We start from the raw sequence: 25,918 nt of genomic DNA, 5'->3' as shown, positions 1-25,918 counted from the left end.
GGGGCAGCTCGGTGGGCAGAGCTCAAACATGAATCTTTGGAGGTAAAAGTGACAAATCACTCAGAGCCTCCACTGTACAGGTGTACATATATGTCCGTGTGAAGGAGGGACAGTGAACGCCTCACGACACAGAGGAGAAACATACCATCAATAATAAACACACACATGTACTCTCTATAACACACACACACTGAGGGGCCGATAGAGGAGGCTGATCTTTCATTAGCGAGGCCACACACACACACACACACACACACAGCTGGTCTGATTATTGATTAGTAGTCGGGCCTCGGGGGAGCAGGAGGGTCCTGTGATGTGTAGTGAAACAGATGAGTGTGTGTGTGTGAGACACAATGAGGGAGGAAGGAAGGAGCATCGGTGTGAAATGAGACAAATGAGTGTGTCGAGGGCTTTGTGTGTGTGTGTTTTTGTGTTTGTGCATGTGTGTGGCCGTTCTTCCACGCATATGTGTTTTGTGCGCGTCGTTCCTGCTGCGTCACAGCATCAAAGAGTTTTTGTTACTCTGCTGTTCTGAGACACGGAGCCGACAGTCGGCCGGCGCTGGGCGTGTGTGGACGAATGTCACCTGTAGTTTTTCTGCTGTGTCCGTGTTCATGCGTGTCCAATCAGTGAGAAGGAGCTCTCTGATTGGCTGTTTGGCCTGGGGAAATTTATTTCACACAAGTTCAGTTTTTCTTTTTCCACAAGCAAAACAGCCGAAACTGACAAAGCAAAACACTTTTTAATCCAGTCTGGATCCCAAGCACTGGTGGAGAACGGTTGGCTCATTGATTTGGTCTCTTCCTGTGATTGGAAACAAAGACTGCTGACTAGTAGTTTCCTCTCAAGTGGTTGTTTTTCTGGCAACAAAGCTACGTGCATCTACCAGACTGAATCCCACATCTGTGCAAGTGGAACACAAAGAAAGGAAAGTTGTATAAGAAGAAACCAACATATTTGTCCGAAAAACATCACTGAGATTATTTGTATTAGCATCAACTATGTTATTTTTATCTTTATCAAATGCTGTGTAAGTAAATGATCAGTTATGCCTAAATGATGATGTTTACTGTGAACTTTCACAGAAAAAACCTAAGCTTTTATTTTGCCTCAAAAAGACAGAAAAAACATTTGAAGTATTTATCACCCCAATGGTCCCTGATGCAAGACGCTGAAATGATTCAGAAACATTCACAATTATACACAGACACTACTCCAGTTGCAGGCAGAGACATAGTTACTGACAACCAACCAAATTGACATTAACCCTGGGAGTCTCTGATTTGACTGAAGTCACGGTTCATTGAACAATTTAGTCTTAAACTCAACAATAACAGACAACAGCTGATTCAGTTACTGATCGCCAAATTTAGCAAATTGAAATCAGTGGTTGAGTTAGAAGGAGGGAAATCAGTCTATACTCTGGTCAGTGGGAAAATAAGTTGTGTGTTTGTATTAAATTAGGTTTAAAGTGCTAAAGCACCACAATGACAGGGGAAAAGGTGTCGCCTCACTGCCTCAGTGAAGGGTTTGATCCGTGGGCCGTGTCTGTCCACTGGCTGCAACGAGCCGTTTCATTGGGTTTAATAAAGCGACGCATGTGAACACCTGAAGCCAAATCTCTCAACTCCAAATCTGTATTTTGTCTGTTCTTCAGTTGGTAATAGATCAATACAGGCCCGTTAGCTGTGATATTACAGATAAAAACCTTAACATCAGAAAACTGTTGAAATTCAAACATTTAGCTGTGCTCTATTATTAACGTGTGCATTTGACTGACAGAGTGTGTAGCACCAGCCATCAATAAATATTTATCAGCTTGAAGTCTCTTCTCCACTATGCCCAGAGATATGGGCGACATGTTCCTTCAACACAAACACAAGCATGAAATGTGGATTAATCCGCCACTGAAAATAGTCCCCAACAGCAGAATTCCTCCAGTTTAAGAGAAACCACAGACACCACCTGTTTTATGTTACAGACTGTTTCACTAACACATTTGTGAGCTGATTTCAAAGTTCAACATGTGAGTACAGTTTGACAAACCAAACTCATCAGCAGGTTTGGTCTTTTCATGTGATTTAAAAACATAGAAAAACACTCAAGTGCCAAACCAGTAGAGATCCATGAGTCCTGGGAAAGAAGAACAAACACACTGAGCTCCAACATGTTGAGCAGTTTTGGTGGAACAATGAGCTAAAAGAGTTTGTACCAAACCTAAACTTTGCAGCTCAGAGGAACTGAAGGGCTCGTGTGGTCAGAAGACTGGACACTTGTGCAGGTGTCATCTGCAGGCCTGTCACGGCGGCGTGAGGGTTTGATCTACGGCCCGTGTCCGTCCGCTGGCTGCAATGAGCCGTTTCATTGGGTTTAATAAAGCGGAGCGTGCCAGTATCTGTCATCTGGGCTGTGAAGCCAAACCTCCCCACGTGCTCCAGATTGGAGGAATTAAAAAAAAAACGAACCCACAGCGACAGACAGCGAGGGTCCTCCTGGCCATAAGGAGTCCATTATGTTGCTGTGTGTCATGCAGCCTTCTTTGTGTCGGCTCGGTGCCACGCTGGGGCGTTTGTAAAGGCCTGGCCTGGCAGAGTGTTGGCACATGGCAGTCAGGACATGCTGCTAAATCCCATTAGAGCCTGTCCAGAGGATACAAGGCTGCCAGTTACTGTCAGTCATCATCAGGCTTTAACCTCAGGGAGCTGCAACGCTTTTAATTAACCTTAAAAAGCATGAATGGCAGTGACGAGCTGATGAGCTTCAGTGTACCAGACGTATCACAACTACAACCTGTAGAGGACTCTATGACCACTATGGGCTAAAATGTAAATATGTGCACAATATGTGTGAAATTGTGTGAATATGAGAAATGACACTTAGACCACAGGAGATTTAACTTATTAACTTTAAAAGGAACATTACACCAAATCAGCTCTAAGTTCATTCCTAAGGAGCTGGAATTCGAACAGGAAGTGGCGGTTTAAGCTCATTTATTTTCAGTGATGTGTATTATAGCAGCTTTTGCTTTACTTTTTGAAAGGTAACATTTACTCTTCGCATCACACCATCCATCGTTCCTCCCTTCCTCTCATCCTTCCTTGGCCGCCTCCATGTATCGGCCCAGCAGCGCAGTGAGACGCATCTAATCCTCTTTTGATGAACTTGGTTAATGGACCTCCTGCAGTGGACTTTGGCTCTGTTCATTAGGCAGCACACGACCTTCTCCACGCCCCCGGAGCACGCACTGCGCGTTCCCGCGGCTCCCTTGTGCATAAATTCACCCATAAAAGTGAGGAAAGTTCGTCGTGTGCGACTTTGTAGTTGTCAGTGAACTAACCGTGTTTGGCACAAGTTTATTCACAGGAAAAAACTGCGATGCCGCCGCGTAAAAGCCTCTTTGCCTCTTTCCTCTCAGTGGATCCGGAAGGAGGAGTCGGTCCCGCGGCCCCGACGCATCTGCACACCGACATCCACGCGCTACTTCAGCGGAACCGTGCGCAGGAGCGACCTAGGGCAGAGCGCACCAGAGTCTGCTGCGACCACAGGGACCCTCGGTGCGCCATCGTGGAGCTCCGGCTGGGCCCCAGCGGCGGCGCGCTGCATTACCTCCACCCGGACAAGTGCGCTCTGGAGCGTGCGCAGCGGCGGCGACGCCTCGCTGCCAACGCCCGAGAGAGGAGGAGGATGCTGGGCCTCAACGTCGCGTTTGACCGGCTCCGGAGCGTCATCCCCAACCTGGAGAGCGACAAGAAGCTTTCCAAATCAGAGACTCTCCAAATGGCGCAGATTTACATCGCCACCCTCAGCGAGTTGCTCCAGGAGGCACCGATGCGCGCACCGCGGCCCTCCGGGCCCGCTCAACCCTCACAGGTGCCTACACTAACGACAGGCGGGCCACCGGAGCCGGTCAGGGACTTTCACCCCGGGAAGAGCGGCGGAGCGCGGGTGCGCGCAGAGGATGAGCGGACAGGTTATGATGAGGACATGTGGGAGAGAACAAGTGGGACAAAATGACAAAATGAACGTTTCTTCAGCTCCTGTAAACTTTCTACACACCGATTTTTAATTATTGGTTCTACAGTAAAAAAAAAAAAAAACACGTTTCAAGATTTTGTTTATTGCTTTGTCTAGAACTGTATTTGTACATAACTTAAAATATATTTTCAAGGTTGTAGCCGAGTTTGTCTTTTTGTAAAAGGCAGCAGACACTTTTACACTAAAATTCAACAAAACAATGAAGTTTTTAAACTCTGGGCAGGTGATTTTTGGACAAATGATCATCACCATCAAACAAAATGGGAGCGAAGGGAAAAGAAAAGAACAGGAAATACTGAAAGTAGCAATTTTTTATTATTTTAAAATTATGTACAGGTAACCAAAGACATCAGTCTGCAAATTGGTACAAAGATCAAGTTTTCCTGCAGTTGGTTTGTTAAGAACCTCCGTCTGTCTGTCCAAACAACAACACATCTGGGAGAAAAGGCTTTAGAAAATGAAAAATAGAGTCTGAGTAGATTCAGAAAAAGTAGATTCTACAGGTCTAAATTTAAATTGAACCACCCCCCACCCACCTGCCCACCCCATCCACAATCCCACCCCACCATTATCCATCAGCCTCTCCTGATGACAAAACCAGTCTATGTACAGGAACTATGTACAGAAAGCTCTTCCATTCATTCTTCAGACGTCTGTGAGTAAAGCTCTTGTAAACTTTTCAAAAATAAAAGGAGTGTGAGGGTTAAACTGTGTGTGTGTGTGTGTGTGTGTGAGACAGTGTATGAACCAGCATGTTAATGATCAGAGGAACAAATACAAAATAACTGCATGAACCTACTTTATGACACATGCTTCCAACAGAAACAGCTCATGAAATTCAAGAAAAAAAAAAATTCAATCTTAATTTTCCACTTTTTAACATGACATCAAACAAACACTGGCCAAGAGCTAAACTCTGCCTCACCCTGAATAACAAGGAAACACAGACAAACAGACATACTGACATTCTCTTTCTCTGCTCTGATGGCGAAAGACTTTGGGCCTTTAAAAGGAAAAAAAATAACAGAAAACTTTAAATGCTATTTTGTTCAGACGAACACGTCTTCTATCCTGTGATAAGTTAAAAAACAAAAAAAGGTTTCTTCTCCAACATCTAAAACATCAAAACCTAAACTGAAGTGCCAAGTTTTGGTCAAAAATATTCAATTTTCAAATAAGAAGCAACAGTTTCTCCATCTTTTAGTTTTTTCCTCTGCCGAACAAGCTGGTATCAGGCCCTTTACAGGAAGTTCAACTGCTGACCTCACTGACAGTCAAAGCACTTAACATGCATTATAAATGAATTTAAAGGGCATTCCAGCAACAGTACACATGAAGCCTAAAAACATCAAGCTGGTGACGTCAGTGCGTCTTTGGGCCACGTTGAGGGAAAAAGTCTGAGGAGGAAGATTTGAATTTTTTTAGCATCTTGAAGATAAACTGGAAATGTTGAGAGCAGTGGAAATGTTAAGAATAAAGGTGAAATACAATTTCCAGAAATAGACAAAATGGTATTTCAGCTTTAGTGTTGAAATGCAAAGTAAAAACTGTGTTTTCCATTAATACTCTTTCAGAGTCAGGCCTGAGTTACAAACTGGGCACAGGAGACAGGCAGGGTCTACTGAAAGAATCTATCCAGCTGCATTAGGGGAAATGTAGGAGAAACTAACCAGCCTTTTAAAAACCTATTCAGTAAACTCTTTTTTTATTAGTCGGTTGAGCTACAGCCACATTTTTTACTGACATCTGCCATTGTAACTGTAACACTGGTGGAGAGTCAACAACAGCCTGAGTTTTCTTAAGGCAACCCAGAAGATCCTCTTCCTTGTGCGAATAACTGATCGATAAAGCTTTAACCAACTAGTTACAACTGGTTAACCCTTTGCCAAAAATGGTAACGTTGTGCCAAAAAGTCGATTTTTGCTGCAAACCTTTTGACAATTTGCTGCTGCTGCTGTTGTATTTTGGACTGAAACCTTTATTTTCTCACTGACTTCATGAGCTTCCATTTTGGGCTGACCAACAATCACACAGGGAGAAAGTCACCAGACAAACTTCCACATTTACAGATTTCCTAAACACCCACACTGTCCTCCTGAGGCCGCTGTAATGCATTCTGGGAAAAAAGGGGGGAAACGACAAATACAGATAATCTTCGAAACAATGAGAAAAGGATTTTCCACATTTAACTCCAAACTTTGAACTTTAGGATTTAACAACTACATCTCAAGTCTTTACAACTAAAAACAACTGAACAGGAAGACGAACGTATTGACTTGACCTCTAAAAACCTCTGCGGCCGGTGGTTCGGGTCCAAACCAGAGAAAAGGAGCTGGTCTCTCAGACCGGGCCACCTTTGTGCTGTAATTGAAGGCTCTTCCCTGACTGGAAAGCACACAGGTGGTAATTGAAAGGAGCTGGAGGAGGACAGGTTCTGGTCAGGCTTTGATGTTGAGCGAGAGGGGGATCGATTCTGTGAATGGAGAAAGTTTCCACCCATGGGGAACATGGGGGGAACGTGGGGGGTCGTTCAAAGTTTCCAGACAGTTTTAACAACTTCAAGGATCATTCTGTTTTAGTCTCAGGTGTGTTTTTTAGGCGCCACCTGACTCGAGTGCGCTCAGCATGATGGGAGAAGCTTTTTTCGATAAGCTAGTTTGCTGCAGAGGCTGGAGGGGGAGGAAAAACACTTACTTCCAAAGAGAGAGAGCATTTCGGTTTTTATATGCGGACGAGAACTTCACAAAAGCCTGCAATTCTGGATCCTAACTCTTGCCATTTCTGTGCTCCTGGCCCAGAAGAGATCGATACTTTTGATCTGCCTGCCTCTGTCCAACAGAGTGGAGAGGGCAGAGCAGAGAAAGAGAAGCCCACAGCTGGAGAGAAATGAGGTGGATGTTTTGTTTTTTAAACCACTTGAATTGTTTTGGCGATTACCAGCTTCAGAGGCAGAGGCTTTGATGGCGGGCTGGAGAAAATGGCAGCTTCACTCCAATCTTCTGTCGATCGATACAAGGAGTGGGGTGTTTTCACAAGAGATGGGGTCAGCAGCTCTCAGAGGAGCCGAACTGTGACTTCAGAAATAATTTAACCAAAGCAAACACAGACCGGAGCCGGTTTTCTAAACAAAAGGCTAGAATAAGATAAAATACTGACATCTTTAGTAAAAGATCATCACTGAGGTGGCTGGAAGGTGTGGCCACTTGAGACCATGTCATCTCATGAAATACGTTTAAGTTAAAGTGGAGTCACACTGGGAGAAAAGTCCCTTGTAACTAAGTTATGAGGTTGGTTCAGTTTCAAAGCTGAAAATATAAAAAGGCAGAAAGTTGGAAAATGAAGGAAACGTGTGTTTGTTTTGTTACAGGAAAACAAAACACACCAGTTCCCAGAACGTAATCTGAAGTTATGACAATGAAGGAGACAGTCATGGTGTGTGTGTGTGTGTGTGTGTGTGTGTGTGTGTGTGAGTGAGAGAGAGAGAGACAGCCTTCTCTCTAACAGTGCTCCAGATAGTCGATGATCCTGGAGATGGACTTCTGTCCCGTGGTGCCGACGTCACACTGCAGACACAGAGCAGACGTCACATTTTACATCCTGGGCTGGGTCTGAAACATTTACTGCTTTGTGTTTGATTTCTGAGAACGTCAGTGTTTGAAGCACCACAACAAAGCTGATGTTTTCAGAAACACTACAGGAGCTGTGACTCACTGTGAGGTTCATGAAGTTGAGGAACTTTTTCAGCATTTCTGTCATGATGGAGAAATCTCCTTTAGGCAGGTTCTCTCTCACAGTAGTCACATTCAACTGGAGGGAAACACACAGAAACATCATATCACCACAGCTTCAGTGTTTATTGTCTTCCTTTACAGACAGACCACATGAATTATATCTGAGCACACTAATAATGTACATCCCAGTTATGGATTCATGTATGTGTGTCGTAGCAAAATGTGTGATCTACAGGGATTTACTGAATGAAGGACAATAAACTTCACAGCTACTAATGTCAACACACTGTAGGTGTAACACACAGTCACATTTAGCCTCAGGTTCTTTGTGTGTGTGTGTGTGTGTGTGTGTGTGTGTGTGTGTGTGTGTGTGTGTGTGCGCACTGTGTGGTGCCTCACTCACCGGGCTCCCCTGACAGAGGCAGCCCAGCAGCAGTGCTGTGTAGGAGGCCACGATGCTGTCCTCCATGTGCTTCCCTGCATGCTGCAGAGCTGAGAGGAGAGGAGTGATGAGGAAACAGACGTGGACGATTCAGTGTCTCTATAATAAACAAACTAACTGATACAGAACAAAACAACAAATAAACAATCCGGCTGTTGTCGCACCTTTGTTGAGGTCGAGCTCCTCGTCCTCCGCGTCCTCCTTCTTCTTATTGTCATCCTGTTTGTCGGAGTCGTTGTCGTTGGCGACCCACTGGATCTCTCCACCCGTCTCCTGCCACTCCCCGCTCTGGTCCAGCGCGGGCTTGGGTGCCTCCTTGATGAGGTCATCGGTCTGCGCCTCAGCCAGCACGGCGGCCCGCTCTCGCTGGAGGAAAAGCTGAGGAGGACGAGCGAGGAGACATTTGGTTGGTTAGAAAACATCAGTATAGCAGGTGAGCATGAACCACCAGGTGTCATTGCTGTGGCAACAAGTGTGGACATGACTGAGGATCAGTAGAAGAAAAAGCTGTTTACTGTCAGCAGGTATTCTAACCTGAGGACCTGGGGGTGTGAGACTGGAAAAACCAGCTGAAGAATCCAGTTCTGACCGGCACAGAACAGTGACAGTACGTTCTCAGTGGTAAATTAAGTCCAGCACTTTAGGTCCTATGGAGGTGGAACCAACTTCTTTCTGATGTTAAACTATTTCACTTTAAACTCACCTCAGCAAATATCTTTGTATGTACAGATGTTCTCTTAATAATTTCATCCTGAGAAAATACACTGAACACTTTGTTCTTGGGTCTTGGTTCTGTAATCACACTGCTGTTGGCAGATTTGGCTGCTGACCTCACTGAAGTCAGTCTGGATAAGAGCATCAGCCAAATCTCATTAGGTTGGATGATTTGATTTAAATGATGCTTTAACTGTGCTCATGGGAAATTGAGTTGCTACAGCAGCAAAACAAAACACAGATGAGTCAAATAGCCGGCGCTGAGGATAATGAGACTATTCATTTACAGTCTAAAATGCAGATGTGATTAGGTTCAAATACGTCTCGCACAGAACCTGCCTGTGTTTCAGCACAGAGCAGCACAGCAGACAGGTACTGCAGGAAAGAGCTTCTTCACTAGAATCAATCCTTTCTGCAAACACGTATCAATAAAGACAAGTCGCAAAATGAAATTCTACAGTAGAAAGTCAGCGGGTTATTTTTCCCTTTTGACTCAATAAATGTATTGTCTTCATATGGAGGACTGCAACTGAAAGTAGCCCTGCATTCATGATAATGCTGTTAACTGAGAACATAATTCTCACAAACAAACATTAACATGAGAAAGATAAACAGCCACTGGTGATTTAGCCTCGTTGTTTATTGATCTTAAGTGTGTAAATATCACCTTCCTCCTACTCCTTTTTCAGGCTACTACAAGCTAAACTGTTTTATCAGGGATGCTGCATGTTTTTTTTAATATGAGTGCAGTACACAGACACAGACACAGACACAGACACAGACACAGACACAGACACAGACACAGACACAGACACAGACACAGACACAGACACAGACACACAGTGTTTGTGCACCTGTACAAGTGCAGCAATCGCACTCAGCGGGCCGGTGCTGGTGATGTCCTGGTGCTGAGGGCTGAGCAGCACCGTGGAGTCGCAGGGACCCTGACCTCCCTCCATCTCCATCTCCATCAGACAGTACCGGTTCCTGGCACTGTACTCCACCAGGTTGATCAACAGACCCAGACCCTACACACACACACACAAACACACAGTCTGAGTTACTTTGAAAGTTATGGAGTTTTTATCATTTTATAATTCACACAGTTCAAATATGTTGCTCACCAGCACTCGTATGTCGAACCTCTGCTCTTGTGGAAGATACTGAGGGACTTTGAGAACACAGTTGAGAGCCGTTGCTATTAAATCCTCCTGTTCTCCTGTCTTTGTACTGCCCCACTCTGCACACACGCACACGCACACGCACACGCACACGCACACGCACACGCACACGCACACGCACACACACACACACACACACACACACACACACACACACACACACACACACACACACACACACACACACACACACACACACGAGTACATGTTAGCAACCGTAGAACAATCCACTGGCTGGTTTGTGTGTTTTTACGAGTGGGTCAGCTGACCGTTGTCGTGCGTCAGGTTCAGCAGGACTCCGATGATGGCCCTCATACAGTTCTCTACCGCTTTCCCCACCACGGCTTTGTCCGAGTTCACCTCCCTGCTGTAACGCTGGATCATCTCCTCACACCTCCTCAGCGCCCTGAGAGGAGAGGAAACAAGGAGGAGAGGAGAGAGGACAAGGAAAGGAGAGAAAGGAGGTAAAACAGGTAAAAACAACACTCTGCATTAGGTCACAGCACACAGGAGGATTTCATCTCTATTCATTTAAGTTTACTTTATTTCATCAAAGATGAAGTAAAAATGATGTTACAGTCACTCGATCCCCAACACAAACAAACTGGATTCACATCATCTGCATCTCAATTCTCCTCTCTCCTCCTCTAGTCCATCACTAAACAGAGCAGCTTTCAAAGGACACACTCTCACACAGAGGCCAGCTGCAGCAGCAGGTCAGGGCCTGATGTCAAAAATGAGATTAAACCTAATGAGAGCAGAAACTGAACACAGGACAGAAACCAGAGTCTGAACACCAGGCCGCAGAGAGAGGAAGGAAGGGACAAGAGGCGAAAAGTGGCCTATGGAGGACAAGAGAAGGTCAGGATGAAACAAAGTATGAGAGACAAGACAAGTGGGGACAAAAGTGGTTTGTTTGAATTGGGCAAATAATTTGTGCCAACTATGTTTTGTTTTCCTAATGTTTATGTTAAAGTTTATGGGCTCAACTCAGTGTTCAGCTAAGACTAAGGATTATATACTAAGGATTATAAATGAAGCTATGAAAGTCCAAAGAGGCAGCAAAGCAGAATTGTATAGTTTCCGCTCAGACACAGATGTGGTCAATAAGCGGTAAGGCTCTAGTGTGTGTGTGTGTGCGCTGTCTAATAGGGGGTTTATTGAATTAGCCCTGCAGACAGCTGAAACACTCAGAGACAGAGGGGTGAGTTTGGGTTGAAACAATAAGCGCAGCCTTTACAGTAACAAAGAGCAGCAAATGGAGGAAGGCAAAGAAAAATAATAAGATCAGGTGAAAGAGAAGGAGGCAAAGAAATAAGATAAGGAGGATAAAATGTAGAGTGACAAAGGAAGAGGACCTGGAATCAGCTAAAGCAAAGATGATATGAACACAGCTTCAGTGTGTGGATCTTAGGTGGCAGCACCCGCTCTCTCTCTGTCACCCTACGGTTTAGGGGGTTAATCGAATTAACGGAGAGGACAGCTGAACGCTCAGACCGAGGCCTGTGTCACCCGCCCAAACAGCAGCTCTTTGTGGACCCATTCAGCCTTCACCCTCTTCCTCACCCCCACCCTCACTGCAGATCTTCTGCAGGGGGCGAAGGTCCGGTCACACAGAGGGCGAAGGAGGAGCGAGAAGGTAAATGAACTCAGCACTGGGCCATTTGACCGATACTGGAGGCCGATATTCAGAGAAGCAGCTTTGAGTACTAAACTCTGCAATGGCTGCTTTAAACACACCTTTGGCATCTCTCAGCTATCTATCAAACAAATACACTGATATGAAACATGGGAAACTAAAACTCCAACTCTGACTTGTGTTTTAGTGTAAAGGATATTTGACGTAATAAAGACATTTAAACCACTGCTGAGGCTCCATGTTATTTAACTGGTCGTAACAACAACAATAAACAAAACTTGTGTGTGAATGAACAGTTTTCTAATAATCGATCTCGATACCAAAACTCTCCTGTGATCACAGAACAGAAATGTTGGACAAATGTGACTGAATCCGTCTGAAACAGAGACATTAAGAGAAGGAAGCAGAAGAGAACAAGGTCGGGTCACTTCAATAGTAGACTGAGCTCTGTCAACGCAGGCCGGGGTCGGGCTCACAGGTCACTGCTATGACTGACAGGATGTCACGACCAGGAAATTAAACAACAAAACCCTGACACACATAATAACCATCGGACATGCTGGATAAGACTGACACTGACCCACATAATACACGGAATTATCCAGATACACAGTCTACACAGCACATTCACTAATCTCTGTCAACGTCAACATTTCTGAAATCCGTTTGTCAAGATTTAAGGTGTTTCTGTCATATCTTTATATTTGTTGATTTTCAAGTGTTCAGGGCTCAGGTCTGAACAAATTCCCCTAAAAAGACATTTTGACCATCGTGGTGCATAAAAACCCTCCAAATAAAAACATGACAAGATGACAGAGGAAAAACCAAGAGGGAAGGAAAGGAAAACAAACAAGGCAGTGAGCAGATACAGTGTGGAATAATGGGTAAAATGACTGTCTTAAGTTGTGTTTACATGTAAGGCCTCAGGTACACCAGCACTCAAACTGAATCCTGACAGTCTGCAGCCAAACAGGGGCCAGACTGTGTGTGTGTGTGTGTGTGTGTGTGTGTGTGTGTGTGTGAGTTTACTCACTTTGCAGAGGAGACGATGAGCGATGAGTCTTTGTAGGCGATTAGGTAGCCCTGATTCTCTGGGTTGTGGACCGTGACCTGCACACAGACAAAGAAAAATGTATTACTTAACATTACATTTAATTAAAAGTGCTAATTTAACAGTGGAACTATCTGATCTTGAGTCCTGTCGGTTTGCACTTACACTCTCCAGCACCCGTAAACATCTCTCAGCTCCCCACAGAGAAGACCCCAGCTTCTCCGTCTCCTCCTCCTGGTTTAAGTTATCAACACACTCCTTCACTGTGAGGACACAATTAAAATTAGAGAGAGATGATCAGTAACAACATAGATCATCACTTATTTTGTGTCCAAGGTTCTTGCTAACATCTCAAACCTTTATCCACGATGTGGTCCAGTCCTCCCAGCAGCCGGAGCTCCTCTTTGAACCAGTCTCCTGCTCGCTTTGAAGTCAGGGATAGTAATGTCTCCATTGCTAAATGACCCGTCTACAGGGAGAGAGGAGGGACAAAACAAGGAGCCATTTCATCAGCCAGTATGCATTTAAAAAGTGTGACAAAACAGGTAATACCCCAGTCAGTGATGTTTTATAGATTCCCATTAGTTTGTAGTATACTGTGATTGTTATGACCCAGCTGCAGTGCATTGTGGGCTCTTTCCTTTGGGTGTAGATTTGGCTTCCCTGATGAAATTCTGCCTCTGCTGCCATAAAATGGTGGCTCTAGCAAGACACCTGCTCCCTTTGATACTGAGAGACTGACACCACAGCCTGATATTTACTGCCGATGTTTTAGATCACAAAAAAATCTTCAGCTCCAGTGCCTAGAAATATCTTGACACATGTGGGAGGCTGAGTCACACCGAGTGAAGAGCTGCTAAAAAGAATATCATTAGTCAGAGGTTTCAGTGGAGAAGTGTAACCGTCTTAATGCTGCTTAAAGCTTTAACACTCAAACAACAACACGGTTCTGTAGGGAACATCAGTACATGAATATTCACACAAAACTAAAACCAGCACCCCCAGTTTTTATTAAACCCAGGACCAGCTTTTTGTACCGTTATGTTCTGCAGGTCCAGGTGCTTGTTGTGCACAGTGTCACAGAGCTTCCTGATCTTCTCCTTCATCTTGGCGATTTCTTTGGCGCTGAACTGAGTGGTGGAGTCTGGCCCAGCACCGCCCCCCTGGTCCTGGTCCAGCTCCAGCAGCCGTATCATCAGGTCTAGACAGGACCGGTCCAAATCCATGTTTAACCTGTCTCTGCTCAGGATGTACATCAGAGATGCTGTACACAGAGCCAGGTTCTGCAGACATGTAAAAGAAAAACAGATTTATAAAATCCAAAATAAATAAATATATCTAAAAACAAACTGAGCATATTAGCATATTCACTTTCACAAGTTTCTATTTTAAAAAGACTTTGAATTCCACACTTTCACTTCATTTCAGCATATTAACGCCCACCCCAGTCCACGACGCCACTCAAAACCTGGGTAGGTCTACATAAGGTGGGGAGCATTTCAGTCACTTCCTAACACAGTTTAGGAGGTGACTGGTTCTCCAGTCATTTTTGCAGTTTCTCTTTGGAACCGCTGGGGTCTTTGCTTTTATTCCTTACCGGGTGTTGTGGGGCGTCATTAAGGGTTTTGAAAACCTGAGCCACCTTCCCTCGGGCCCTGAGGTGCATCCTGAAGCTGGGCATGGCGCAGCGTGTAGCCAGGCTGATGACACTGGGGAAACAACACACTAATTCACTACATTGGCAAACACTGAGAAGAATCTAGTGATAATGGTGTTTGAGGATGTAGCGAGGACAGCAAAGTGAGAGGAGAGTGACCACAGCAGCAGCGGCCTGAGAAAGCCTGATTCATTCCCTCTAGTGGGTTCGCACCTAAGGCAGCGTGTGTTGAGAGGCTGTCCGCTCTTCAGACCAGTAGCCAGATACTCAAAGTCATCAGTAAACTCCTGGTTCTCACCAAACTCCACCACATCGTTGAAGTGCTTCACATGCTGGACGACCGTATACAGCTGTAAAACACAAGGGTGTCGATGACTGCACGTTTAAACATTTTTACATCTTTACCATGAAGCGGAGCTGGACGGTTTCAGCATCGATGAACATTTATTGTGTACCTCCTTGTGCTCTTTGCGGCATTTGAGTGCAGTGACTGTGTCCTGGTAGGGATCTGTGGGGACGGTGACACACTTGGTGACCTTGGGAGGAGGAGGAGGAGCCTTGAAAACACCATCATCCTTGTGAGAGTCAGAGGGCTCCTTACTGGTTCCTCCTGCTGAGGCTGCCGTCTGGAAAGATGGAGGACAGTTGATGTGAAATGAGAACAAGTCTGTATTTTATTAGCACTTTTTGGTGCCGACCATATTCAGTATAAATTATGAATCACTCATTTGAAGCTGAAAATGTGTGTGTACTCACAGGAGCTGTCTGAGATCGTGAGAAGAAAGGGGGAGGGGGCTCCTCTTCACTGTCCAGAGTCCAGTGCCTGGCATTATACACTGCTTTGGTGGGCGACTGTGACATGAACACACACAAAACATAAACACCTCTGAAGCTGCAGGGGCAAACGTACTTTAATCAGACAGCGAGAAGACAAAACCAGGTTCATAGGTCACGAAAAAAAAAAAAAAAAAAAAAACAGTAAAATAAGATCAACTCTCACCTCCTGGATTCACTGGAACCATGACTCTGACAACATGGGGACACCATTTACCACTAGTGAAGACTTACTGGTGAAATTGTGGGGTATTTAACAGGAACCTTAATTTCTGTTAAATATGACTACTTAAATAAGTCCACTTCTCTTCACCTTTTTTAAACTATTTCTTTCTATGTAGCTGTGCCATCAATGTATGTAAAAAATCTTGTTTGCCAAGAAAAGACTTGTATTCAAGATATAATTCAGTATTTAGGTGAACACAAACAGAAATGGGCTGCAGATAAAGAGGTAGATGTAGAGATGAAAGAATTATATATATAAAAAAAAAAACAAAAAACAAAACACTGAACTCGAGAGGGTCCGCCAGCACTGATCAAACAGCAGGACACAAACAATCACACACACCCTCGCCAGACCACCACCCAAGCCTCAGCCTTTCATCCTTGGCTCGTCTTCTGTCCTCTTTATACATTTTTGCCAAACCTGTGGCTGGTGGTTGCTGGGACATTCATAATGAAAAACAAAAGGGAGAACAAGGGAAGTCCAGGACACAGAGAAAGGCAGGAGGGAGGAGAGACAGAGTTGGCTAGAGAGCAGCTTATTGAGGGAGGTGTCCAGGAGGCTTTGGGGTAGTGCACTGCAGGGTTAATAAGCTGAGACAAAGGGGGAGTTTGGGGACGAGCTCTGGTGTCCTGGAAAATCAACACACCAAATTAAAGCCTCCTCCAGTAATCTGAATGACACAGGCAGACGCCTACCCCAGCTGCCCCGCCCACCTGCCGCTAAGCAGCATGGGAGATATGATGGTTAGGGAGGGAGGTGGGCAAGAAAAAAAATATAAGAAAAATGTGGTGTTTCGGTGTTTTTATAGGATGATGCATTCAAAGCAAAGTGCAGACTGGAAATGGGCAGCGACAGACTACACCATTTCCCCTTTCAGAATCTTACCCATCTAATCAGCTGCTTTTTATAATTTGCTTTTCATCCCATGATAAATGAAAAACACAATATTTTTACCCGTCTTTCCTTACGGAGTTAGAAAGAACAGCACTGCAAACGGACCCACACTGCAGCTGTACAGAGGGCCATTGTTACGGATATGAAAAGTGCTTGTCCTCATATAAATCTAACACCATCTCCTAAATATAGAAGAGTCGGTCCATGTGCTGCCATTACAGTAACATCTAATTTCTGCCAGCATCCTCGGTGCAATAACCGAACAGCACTCCAGCTCTGCCAACACTATGGAGGTCCAGTTCACTGAAACTGAAGCAGAGTTTTGATGACTCCTCTGAAGGACAGTCACTTTTCTACTATGGGTTTTTGTTTTTATAATGACCTCTGCCTAGCTTTCACTCAGCATTATGTTAACTGAAGAGTCAGAGAGTGTGAATGTACAGTGTTGGAGAGACAGAAAGCATAACAGCACATGGGGGGAGGAGGACTAGGTGAAGTAAGAACGAAGTGGTCAAGAGGAAGAGATGGAGACAGGGAGGAGAGTGTATTATTCAGCTGAGAGGGAGGAAAGTTCCTGTGCGAGTCAGGCATGAAACCGGAGAACAACAGAATGAGAAAAGAGTACATTAAGTACATTATTATGCTCCTATGGGCGATGTGCCTACTAATAGCCTCACTGCTTGACTGTAATGGGCGCACACAGAAGAAATTAACTTTATACTTTGGCACTTCCCTGCAGGTACTGAGAGAGAACTTCAGAACAAAGTTATCCCTGCCTCTGCAAAGGCTTCAGAGAACGTGAAACACACTTTAGGGGGGGGATATTTAAAACGATATGTTGTATAAACTGTTAAATGTTTTTTCTGGTTGAATGGCTGTAATTGATGCTTTGGGATTTTCAATAGGTATTGCTGTGTTTTTTGTCTGAAAGGTTTAGTGTTTACAGTAGACACTGATGTCTTAGTGGCTTTATGCCACCTTTCAATGAAATGATTCAATATAGTGCGACACACATGTTTCAGCTTTGAGGATAATGGTATTTGATGTGCGTTGCAATAAAGAGATGAGGCTCACATACTTAGTGAGAGCAAAAAAAACTGACTGCTATAATCGCCCTCAGTAACCTTGATTATTTTTTATTCCTGACCGAACATCTACTGGAGAAAGAAAAAATACAAGTTAAAAGCTCTAATAGAAACAGTCCTCCAGCCAATCCTGATCACCTTTACAAACTCATTTAAATTCAGAAATTCTTCTTGCTCATTATATCTATAATCATGCATCACTTTTCCCACCAAAGTTAAAATGCTGCAAACTAAAAAGAACACACTTAACAAGCAGCTGTGATGAAGAGACGCCTCATGGAGCTCGTTACGACAACTACAGAAACTACACTGGGTCTAATTAACAGCATTCATACAGCATAACAAGAGTAAAATCAAATTATAAGTTCAACAGTGGTTTCCCACCTGATGAAAAACTAAGTGCAGTGAGTTTTATGCTGAACCCACATTCAGTCTCAAATATGAAATACTGACAATTCCCATACAGGGAATATGTGTTACTATTTCCACTGGTCTGGATTAATGACATTATTCTGTCTCCACTAAAAAAAGCACAAGGCCCTTATGAAATCAATAGAATCTGATATTGAGTGGGAGTGAGCCCAGTGTGAGAGCCGAGCAGTGACAGGCCATTAGTACGCCGATAAATGAGAGAGAAGCAGTTCAGAGATGTTCAAAGACGACTTAATCCTTCCCCCTCAGCCATACACACAGCCATACACACAGCCATACACACAGCCATACACACAGCCATACACACAGCCATACACACAGCCATACACACAGCCATACACACAGCCATACACACAGCCATACACACAGCCATACACACAGCCATACACACAGCTCTGAGTCATATGGGGCGTAGGTGGACAGTGCCATCCCCAGAGGTACGTCCAGATCTTTTTGCAACAGGAAGGTTTTACAGTTTGGGATTAAAATATTTCACTTGAGTGATTCATAGAATGACCCAGATGGGCATCACATTCAAGTCTTTCCTTTTTATTTTTTATGAAAAGCCAAACGTTGATTTTTCAGAACTGAATTCTTACGTATTATCAAATTCAGTCATTAGTGTTAGTCTTGCATCTATAAAACAAATTAGGGGTGTGGTCTGACCTTCTTGTGTGCGCTGAAGATCCTCCGGAGGGTATCTGGATTCTTCTCAGCTGGTTTGGCCGGAGGCGGCCTCCTGGGGCCGCTGGCCATCACCCTAAGGCCCTCCTCTGAGAAGTCCAGGACATCTGCAGACAAAACACAGTCACCATCAGCAAAACAGTAGCTGCTGATTACACTGTGCAGAAGACAGAAATGCCCTGAAATGACAGTGACTGTATGTTCAAGTCTGTGTGAGCTTCAGTATTTTTGGTTTCTCTCCCATGTCCTGGTTTAGACCAGATTAACTCCACACACCAACATGTCACAGTAGGTGGCTACTGAGGACAAGCTCTCATAAGACGAAGACGTGATCTGGGTGCATTAGTGCCCTTAGGCCTCATGTGCTGTGTATTAGAGTATGGGTTCACAGCACTGTCATTTATTCATGAGTAATAAAATCCCTCACTTTCAATAAAAGTATATATATGTTTTAACCTGCTCGTATCCTGCTGTCCTGCTTCTCAGAATTCTTCTTGTTCTCCTTGGGTGTTGGCCTTTTACGACTTTCCAGGCTCTCGAATGGATCTGGCGGATCATCAGGCGGTGTTTCCTCTGCGGCAACCACCGGGGCTGCCTTGGCAGTGGCGGCCTTCTTGGCCTTCCTTCTCTCCTTAGAATCATTGTCGTCGTCATCATCAGCCCCATCACTGTCACTCATGTCGTCAAAGCCAAAGTATTTGATTTTGTAACTGGATCGGCCGTCAGCGTTGTTGGCACTGTTCTCCTCCGGTTGGGTTTCTGCATCTTCAAAACCAAACAGGTTGAGCTTCCTGTCCTTCTTTGATTTGGTCTGGGTCTGCCTAAACCTGAGGACAAGTGCACACCAAGAGAAGTCAGACTGTGTTTAGGAACAAATGAATTAATATGAATTCACGTTCTCATATTCTAACCCAAGACTTATTGGCTGCACCATTCCACCAAATGGAAATACTCCAGACCTGTTGGGAATTAGTGTAGACACATTTCCCCAGAACTTAACCTGACATATTCAGCACGTACAGACAAACACTACTTAACAAATTAAGAAGTAAAATGATTACAAATGAACTACAAGTGAATTACTTATCAGTTGAGAAAACAATCCAACTGCCAGACGCATTTAGTGGCATCATGGGAGCTTTTAATCACATAACATGACCATCGCCAGATGTGTTATACCCAGTTGTTGCAGAATTGTAGTTGTTCATTTCTATTTTTTTTTCCTGGGGACCTGAAAGACATTCATGTAGGCTTAACAAATATCTTGGGTACACCTGCCATAAACAGCTGGACAGTATGGATCTGGGGATGATCATGTGATATAATCAACAGTTCGCTCTTCGATCAGGCGCAGTTTGAGCTTTGCTGCCGTCCGGTGTATGTGACACATTATCACGTGTGCAGAAGTATTTTGTGATATCTGACAACTCAAGAAAAAAAGACCTCGCAAAGAATCAGAAAAAAGACCCAGTGTGGCCTGTCCTACCTTGTGTTCTGTTCTTCCGTCTTCTTACGCGTCCATCCCGCCTCTCCCGCTTCTGTCGTACTAACAGAACCTGAACTACTACCACCACCACTAGAGGGTGCTGCATCACCACTAAACTCCTCCGCTGTTCGGTCTTGGATCGTGACATTACACATCGACATAGAGGAGGGATGCAGCACTGTGTAGTCTCTCGTCCTGCCCCGTCCTCCTCTACCACCTGTTGTCTTATTACTGTTGTCAGATGTGGATTTGGGATCTGCACCAAAAACGGTGCCGGCAAAGCTGCTGGAGTCCGTTGTTTTGCCAGAGCCCTGTTTGTTAGGCCTCCGATACGTCCGACAGTTCGAATTTCTTACAAGAGATGAGGAGGAAGATGTCTGGGAGTAGTCTGACGTTTCAACAAGGAAGTCTGAGTCGCCTCCTAGGTCCTCACTCTCTCTAGGGCTCTGTAGTTGCAGAGGAGAGGGGGCCTTGTCATGCCGGGTCTGCCCCAGGTCACAGCTGCCTGCAGTAACACCTGCTGAAGCCCAGGAGAACATGGGGGCAGGGTTGCGAGGTTCCGGGCTTGGTGAGGGTGGACGGAGGCCCACGATAGCATCCCATGAGTCGTAAGTGGACTCTGCCTTGGACCCTGTCTTCAGTGTGGTGGTCTGTGCCAGGGGCTTCCTGTCGCTCTCAGATGCATTCTGGTACCATGAGTAGCTGTGCTGGCTCTCCAGTGACGATGAGGGACTCTGCTGGGACTTGCCTATAGGAAACAAAAAGGCTCAGAGTTAATATGAAGATAAAAAATACATTCAAATGATGCTTAAAGTGCTGATGTGTTTGTAGTGTGAAATACATTGAAAGGCAGGTGCAAAAACAAAACAAAAAAATCCAATGTGACCTCTTCAACAGCCCAACACACAAGTTCCACAATAGGGTAAAAGAAACGTCTTTTTCAAAGCTGCTGATTAGTGTTGAGCTGTAACCTACAAAATACCCCCAACACACCAACACTGTGCCCACAGTTTGGCTTGCGGCTCACTAAACAGCTGCTCACAAAAACATGCATAATGTGTTCGTAACAACTGCACCATTTCAAAAAGCACCTTTACATACTGAAAGCAGGTCACACACACACACACACACACACACACACACACACACACACACACACACACACACACACACACACACACACACACACACACACACACACACACACACACACACACACACACACACACACACACACACACACACACACAGAGCTTCTAACTGCTAACTCTTGTTTGCCAGTTGGTGCAATCCCTAAATTAAATCCAAAGGTCTGGCCCTACTTGACAGGACAACATGCACAACGTTATTAGCACCCCCTGGCCGTTTCTGCCTCCACAGACAAACGTCGTTGTACTGAACTTGTTCCTCGGAGCAGTCACAGGAAATTGCTTCACAGTGTAACATCAAAGAATATCTGTATCCTGCTTTTTATAAAAGCTGCATTTTTTTTTGTTTGTTTTGAAGGTTGGGTTGTCGGATCATAAAATGTGGGCCATTTCACTACTCCTCTCCTTTCAGACCTTATCTACAAATGAAAAAATAAAAGTACAGATATGAAAGCAGGGAATGAGCACCTCCACCCTCTTTCCAAATGCTCCACAGTATCAGCAGCAGTGAAGACAGAGGGACTGGGCTCATTGATCTGCAAGTAAAGGCATAGAGCTACTCAATATGAGTAATCCACATACAGGACCTGTAAGGCCTGTTAGTCTTAACATCCATCTTTCTCTAATCGGTGTTTTATTATCTTGTCTTAGCTTTTAGGTCCACCTGAGCTCCTTACAGTTCTGCTAGAAATTTAAACTCTGGGAAAGTGAATCCTGATCAATTGTTGCAGCGTTTCAGGCTTTTAGGCCGCCCTCATGTCCAGAACCTCTTCTGGACATAGACACATGAGAGCTTGTTCAAGGGCGAGGTGGCTGTGGTGGAGCTTTGTGACGATTTAGTCACAGACTGAAGAACCTCTACATTGGAACCTTCCTTTGAGAATTAGTCTAATCCCAAATATACTCCAAATCAGCCACAGACAGCAGGGCAGACCCTCACAGACAGGAGCAGATAAATTTACTCCACCCAGAAACTGGAAGTATAACTCTGCCCTATTGATTTCTCTGTCTGCCCCCAGCAACTACAAAACTTTACATACAGAATTTTGAATTTGAGAAACGAAACGAAATGAAAAGCCAAGGTCTGCTTATTAAATAATGTGTTATGTCAAGTCTATTGCAAAATGTTCCTGTGATTAAGCCACTTTCAGTTCTTCTTCAGCAGATGGCAGAGCAGGGACCACCCTGTATGACAGACACACGCACAGACACACGCACAGACACACAAACCAAGGCCTGTCCTCTACAAAATGTCCTCTGCTTTTTATAAGAGAAGATTTAAAGAACTAAATTCTGAAGCCATTCATCAGTCCAGTACATACTGACATTTTCAAACAATGAATTTGATGTGAATCGTTTTATGTTGTATGGCTTCAATTTTCCTAAAAATGGGCAGATAAAAATAGCCATGACTGGAGGGGTGACACCTCAATAATGTGCAAAGATGACAGTTTGGGTGTCTGGCTTTGGAAACAGGATGGGGCTTGACATCAGTGGGTGTCGAAGCTCGTGTGTGTGAGCCTGTGTAAAGAGCGTGAGTTTGCACAGAACTGGATATTAAAAATCATACAGGGCTGCCTGTGAACAGAGGACTAACCTATAACCAGGATCCAAACTCAACACCCACCAACTGCTGGTACAGTTGATGTTTGTTAGATAAGACCAACTGCTGTTATTTGATTATTTAAATAGCAAACATAATTCCAAAAGGCCACTACATGTGAACTGAGCGCAAAGTCAGGTCCTTAACACCTCATGTACTATTTTGTACAACAGAGTCCATAGAAAACTGGATGTGTAGCGTCTGAAACAGAAAGGTTGTGTTATAATCGTCACAAATACAAATATCAGTCTTTATGTATCAATAGTCAGCTCTGTGGGAACACTTTATCAACAGACATATTTGGTCAATGATTTTGTCATATTTACAGAGCCAACCTCCCCAGCTTTAGGAAGCTGATAACAAGGCAGTTGATCTTCAGTTTTGCAATGGTTTCCCTTCAATATGTGTCAGTGTCCTAACCCTGAGAAAACATCACTTTGAGCTGAGCTTCTTGTTCTCAGGCTGGTGGAGCGGCTCGCATTTCTGGCAGGGGGCCAGCAGCGGTCACGAAAAGCTGGGGGCAAGTAAAGCTGAAAGCAGTGACACTGACAGCGACCGGCTGTGAGAGGACGAACAACTAAACTGATGTCTCTAGTGCTGCTTGTCAAAAATTACATCACTGAAATCGTGTTGTCCCGTCAGACTGAAGCATCAAACCTGTCATTTGTTTTCAGTTATTACCGAATGAAAACCAGGACCCATAATGCACTATTTCCTTTTCCATTTTGTCAGACCAAAATTTAAAAAAAAAAAAAAAAAAAAAAGAGGCTGAACATTTTACAGCTAACAGGAACCTTTCAGAGTTGGTTTAGTCAACAAATTCAAGGAGACATTTTATCGCTGCCATTATAGCAAAGAAATTCAAAACCAAATTGAAGGATGTTTAAAGATTCATATTTCTGGTTGTTCAGGAGCAGGATGTTTCATTCAGATATAAGAAAAAGAAAAATGATTTCAAGCAGGAAATCTGTGTTTATGTGCTGCAGATCTTTGTGTATATTTAACAGTTTGATTATGAATTTCTTTGAGGTTTTGTCTTTTTTTGTTACTGTAAGTTTAAATGAGCACTGCTGTGGATGTTTACAGTTCTGGTAAATTCTCAAGGGTACCTAATATTGACATTTTACAGTCTAAGCAATTAGAAAACAACATTAATCAGTAGCTAAACCAGTTAAAAATAGATTCAGTCCTAATCCAAAAGTACACAAGCTTAAAGAAACTGTGTGTATTACCTAAACTGGCAATGCTGCTGTTGAAGAACCGCGACGTGTCCTCCATGACCCCTGGCTGGCTCATGTCACTGGCCAGCCATGACACTCCTTGAGTGGATGCCAAAACGTGGGATCCCACCTGGAGGCTGGACCTACTCCCAGGGTCCAAAGAAACACCCGGCCTTTCTGCCTGGGGAGGCTCTGCTGAGGCCGGCTTGGCAGGTGACGACTTGTTGCCACTCCGAGATGACACCGGTTTGGATTCCTCATCACTGTCAAAACCAAATGGATCCTCCAAGCCATCCCCACATGGACGGGGCCTCTTATATACCTCTAGGACCGAAGAGTCGCTCTTGGGAGCACCGGCACGCTTGGAGCCCACCTTGGCCTTGTAGGTGGTGTCACCCCATTTGGTGCTAAGGGTGCCTCTTTTGGTGGACAGAACCTCGTCAAACTTGGACGTGCCCTCTCCTCCCTTGCGACTGTAGGTTTTACCAAATCTGGATGTCATTGTTGCATCTGGCTCATATTCTCTAAAAAAAAAAAAAAAAACATAGGGGGGCGCAGAAACATTTCAGACATGATCAGAAAATATTTCATGGGCATAATGGATGTGGTTCCCCCACCCTTTCTACAGTTCTACTCAGGAACCATTTATTTACAAGCACTAGCCAGTGTCAGTCATGTTCATTGATCAATCGAATGAAATAAATATCTGGACACAAAAGATCGGTCTCTAACGATTATGTTCACAAGTCAAAGGTCCCACTGGTTTATTTTTAATCATCGTTTAAATGCATCTGAGTCTGCAGCCTTATTAATACAACACATGCGGTGCTGGGTGTCAGAAATACTCGCTAACAAAACAAGGCTAACATTAGCCTGCTAGCGAGCTAATGTGCTAAGTTACTGCCATCAGCACTGTCAGGCTGCTAGCAGGCGAATGAATAGAAACACAACAACACACAGAGACTGAAATAAGAACAATAATCCCGTGTCCTCATTGCGACACATGACTGACGCGGAATAAAAGACATTTCTTTAAGTTCCTGCCAGCGTTAGCTCGAGCTTTAGCCATTAGCATTAGCACAAAACTCAACAGTCCAGCAAAGTGCTAGCTTGAAGCTAACAGCTAACAATAATTACAAACCGTCATCGTGTCGTACCACAAACTAACAAACAAACCAACCTACTGGTAAACGAACACTGACTGTCGTCGGTATTTCCACTTACTTGGTGAGCTAAAGGGCTGATCCGCACAAAACACACTCCAGAACCAAAGCGGCCGTTAACTCGCACAGGACCGGGCCTGCTTCCCTGATCCAAGCTGCCCAATATAAACAAGGCCGGACTGCCGCCGATTACAGCAAATTAGCGGCTTTGAAACGCAACGGACAGAGCCGAAACTCCAGGCTACTGAGAATGACACGGTTTATAACCACATCCACACAAATCGGTCCCAAATTTTCAATCTAAATCGCATCCGATTGTCTCCTCCGGGTTGCGACGAAGGCTTCCATTGGACTTCTCCGTTGCGTCAAGTTAACCGGAGATTGCAGAACCTTACCGGAAGTTAGATCATCTGTCCTTAAAAATAAAATAACAAATTGAACATACTAAAATAACATTTAGCTAAGGCATAGCATTTTACATTTAAAATAATATTAGCAAAATCTGAATTCAACACGGACCCATTAATCTACATATTACTATTACTATTACTATTGCATTATTTAATCATTCCCTGATTGATAAATCATTTTGTCCAGGGTAAATTTATTTTTTGTTTGGTATTATTTTTTCAGTTCTAACCGGAACTGATTATGTGTAATAGCTTGACCTTCACATTAGTGACTTCGTCAATC

General features: G+C 44.2%; 2 protein-coding genes across 3 annotated transcripts; one reads left to right on the top strand and one right to left on the bottom strand.

Moving 5' to 3' along the window:
* The first annotated feature begins 3,375 nt into the window (after positions 1-3,375).
* On the top strand, positions 3,376-4,014 carry atoh1c (atonal bHLH transcription factor 1c). Its single transcript, XM_026316109.1, has one exon. The coding sequence runs from the start codon at positions 3,376-3,378 to the stop codon at positions 4,012-4,014; it is 639 nt and encodes a 212-aa protein (XP_026171894.1).
* Positions 4,015-4,328: 314 nt separating this feature from the next.
* Positions 4,329-25,594, bottom strand: LOC113135160 (wings apart-like protein homolog). Of its 2 annotated transcripts, XM_026314861.1 has the most exons (20): positions 25,287-25,594; positions 24,075-24,586; positions 20,092-20,839; positions 19,062-19,432; positions 18,588-18,712; positions 15,207-15,302; positions 14,906-15,076; positions 14,664-14,800; positions 14,391-14,502; positions 13,831-14,076; positions 13,151-13,262; positions 12,959-13,056; positions 12,776-12,852; positions 10,373-10,509; positions 10,047-10,162; positions 9,777-9,950; positions 8,373-8,586; positions 8,170-8,258; positions 7,747-7,842; positions 7,533-7,598 (listed from the first exon to the last, which is right to left on the bottom strand). In XM_026314861.1, exons 2-20 carry the CDS (start codon positions 24,562-24,564, stop codon positions 7,533-7,535), a joined length of 3,675 nt encoding a protein of 1,224 aa, XP_026170646.1. In that variant the 5' UTR covers positions 24,565-24,586; positions 25,287-25,594. The 2 variants fall into 2 exon arrangements, with proteins under 2 accessions (XP_026170647.1, XP_026170646.1); XM_026314862.1 differs by lacking the exon at positions 25,287-25,594 and having other exon boundaries at positions 4,329-7,598; positions 24,075-24,564.
* Between the last annotated feature and the right edge of the window lie 324 nt (positions 25,595-25,918).

Source organism: Mastacembelus armatus, chromosome 19 (assembly GCF_900324485.2).
Source record: "Mastacembelus armatus chromosome 19, fMasArm1.2, whole genome shotgun sequence".
Lineage (NCBI taxonomy): Eukaryota > Metazoa > Chordata > Actinopteri > Synbranchiformes > Mastacembelidae > Mastacembelus > Mastacembelus armatus.
Note: the sequence above shows the minus strand (reverse complement) of the source record. Positions and strands in the feature narration are given on the sequence as shown.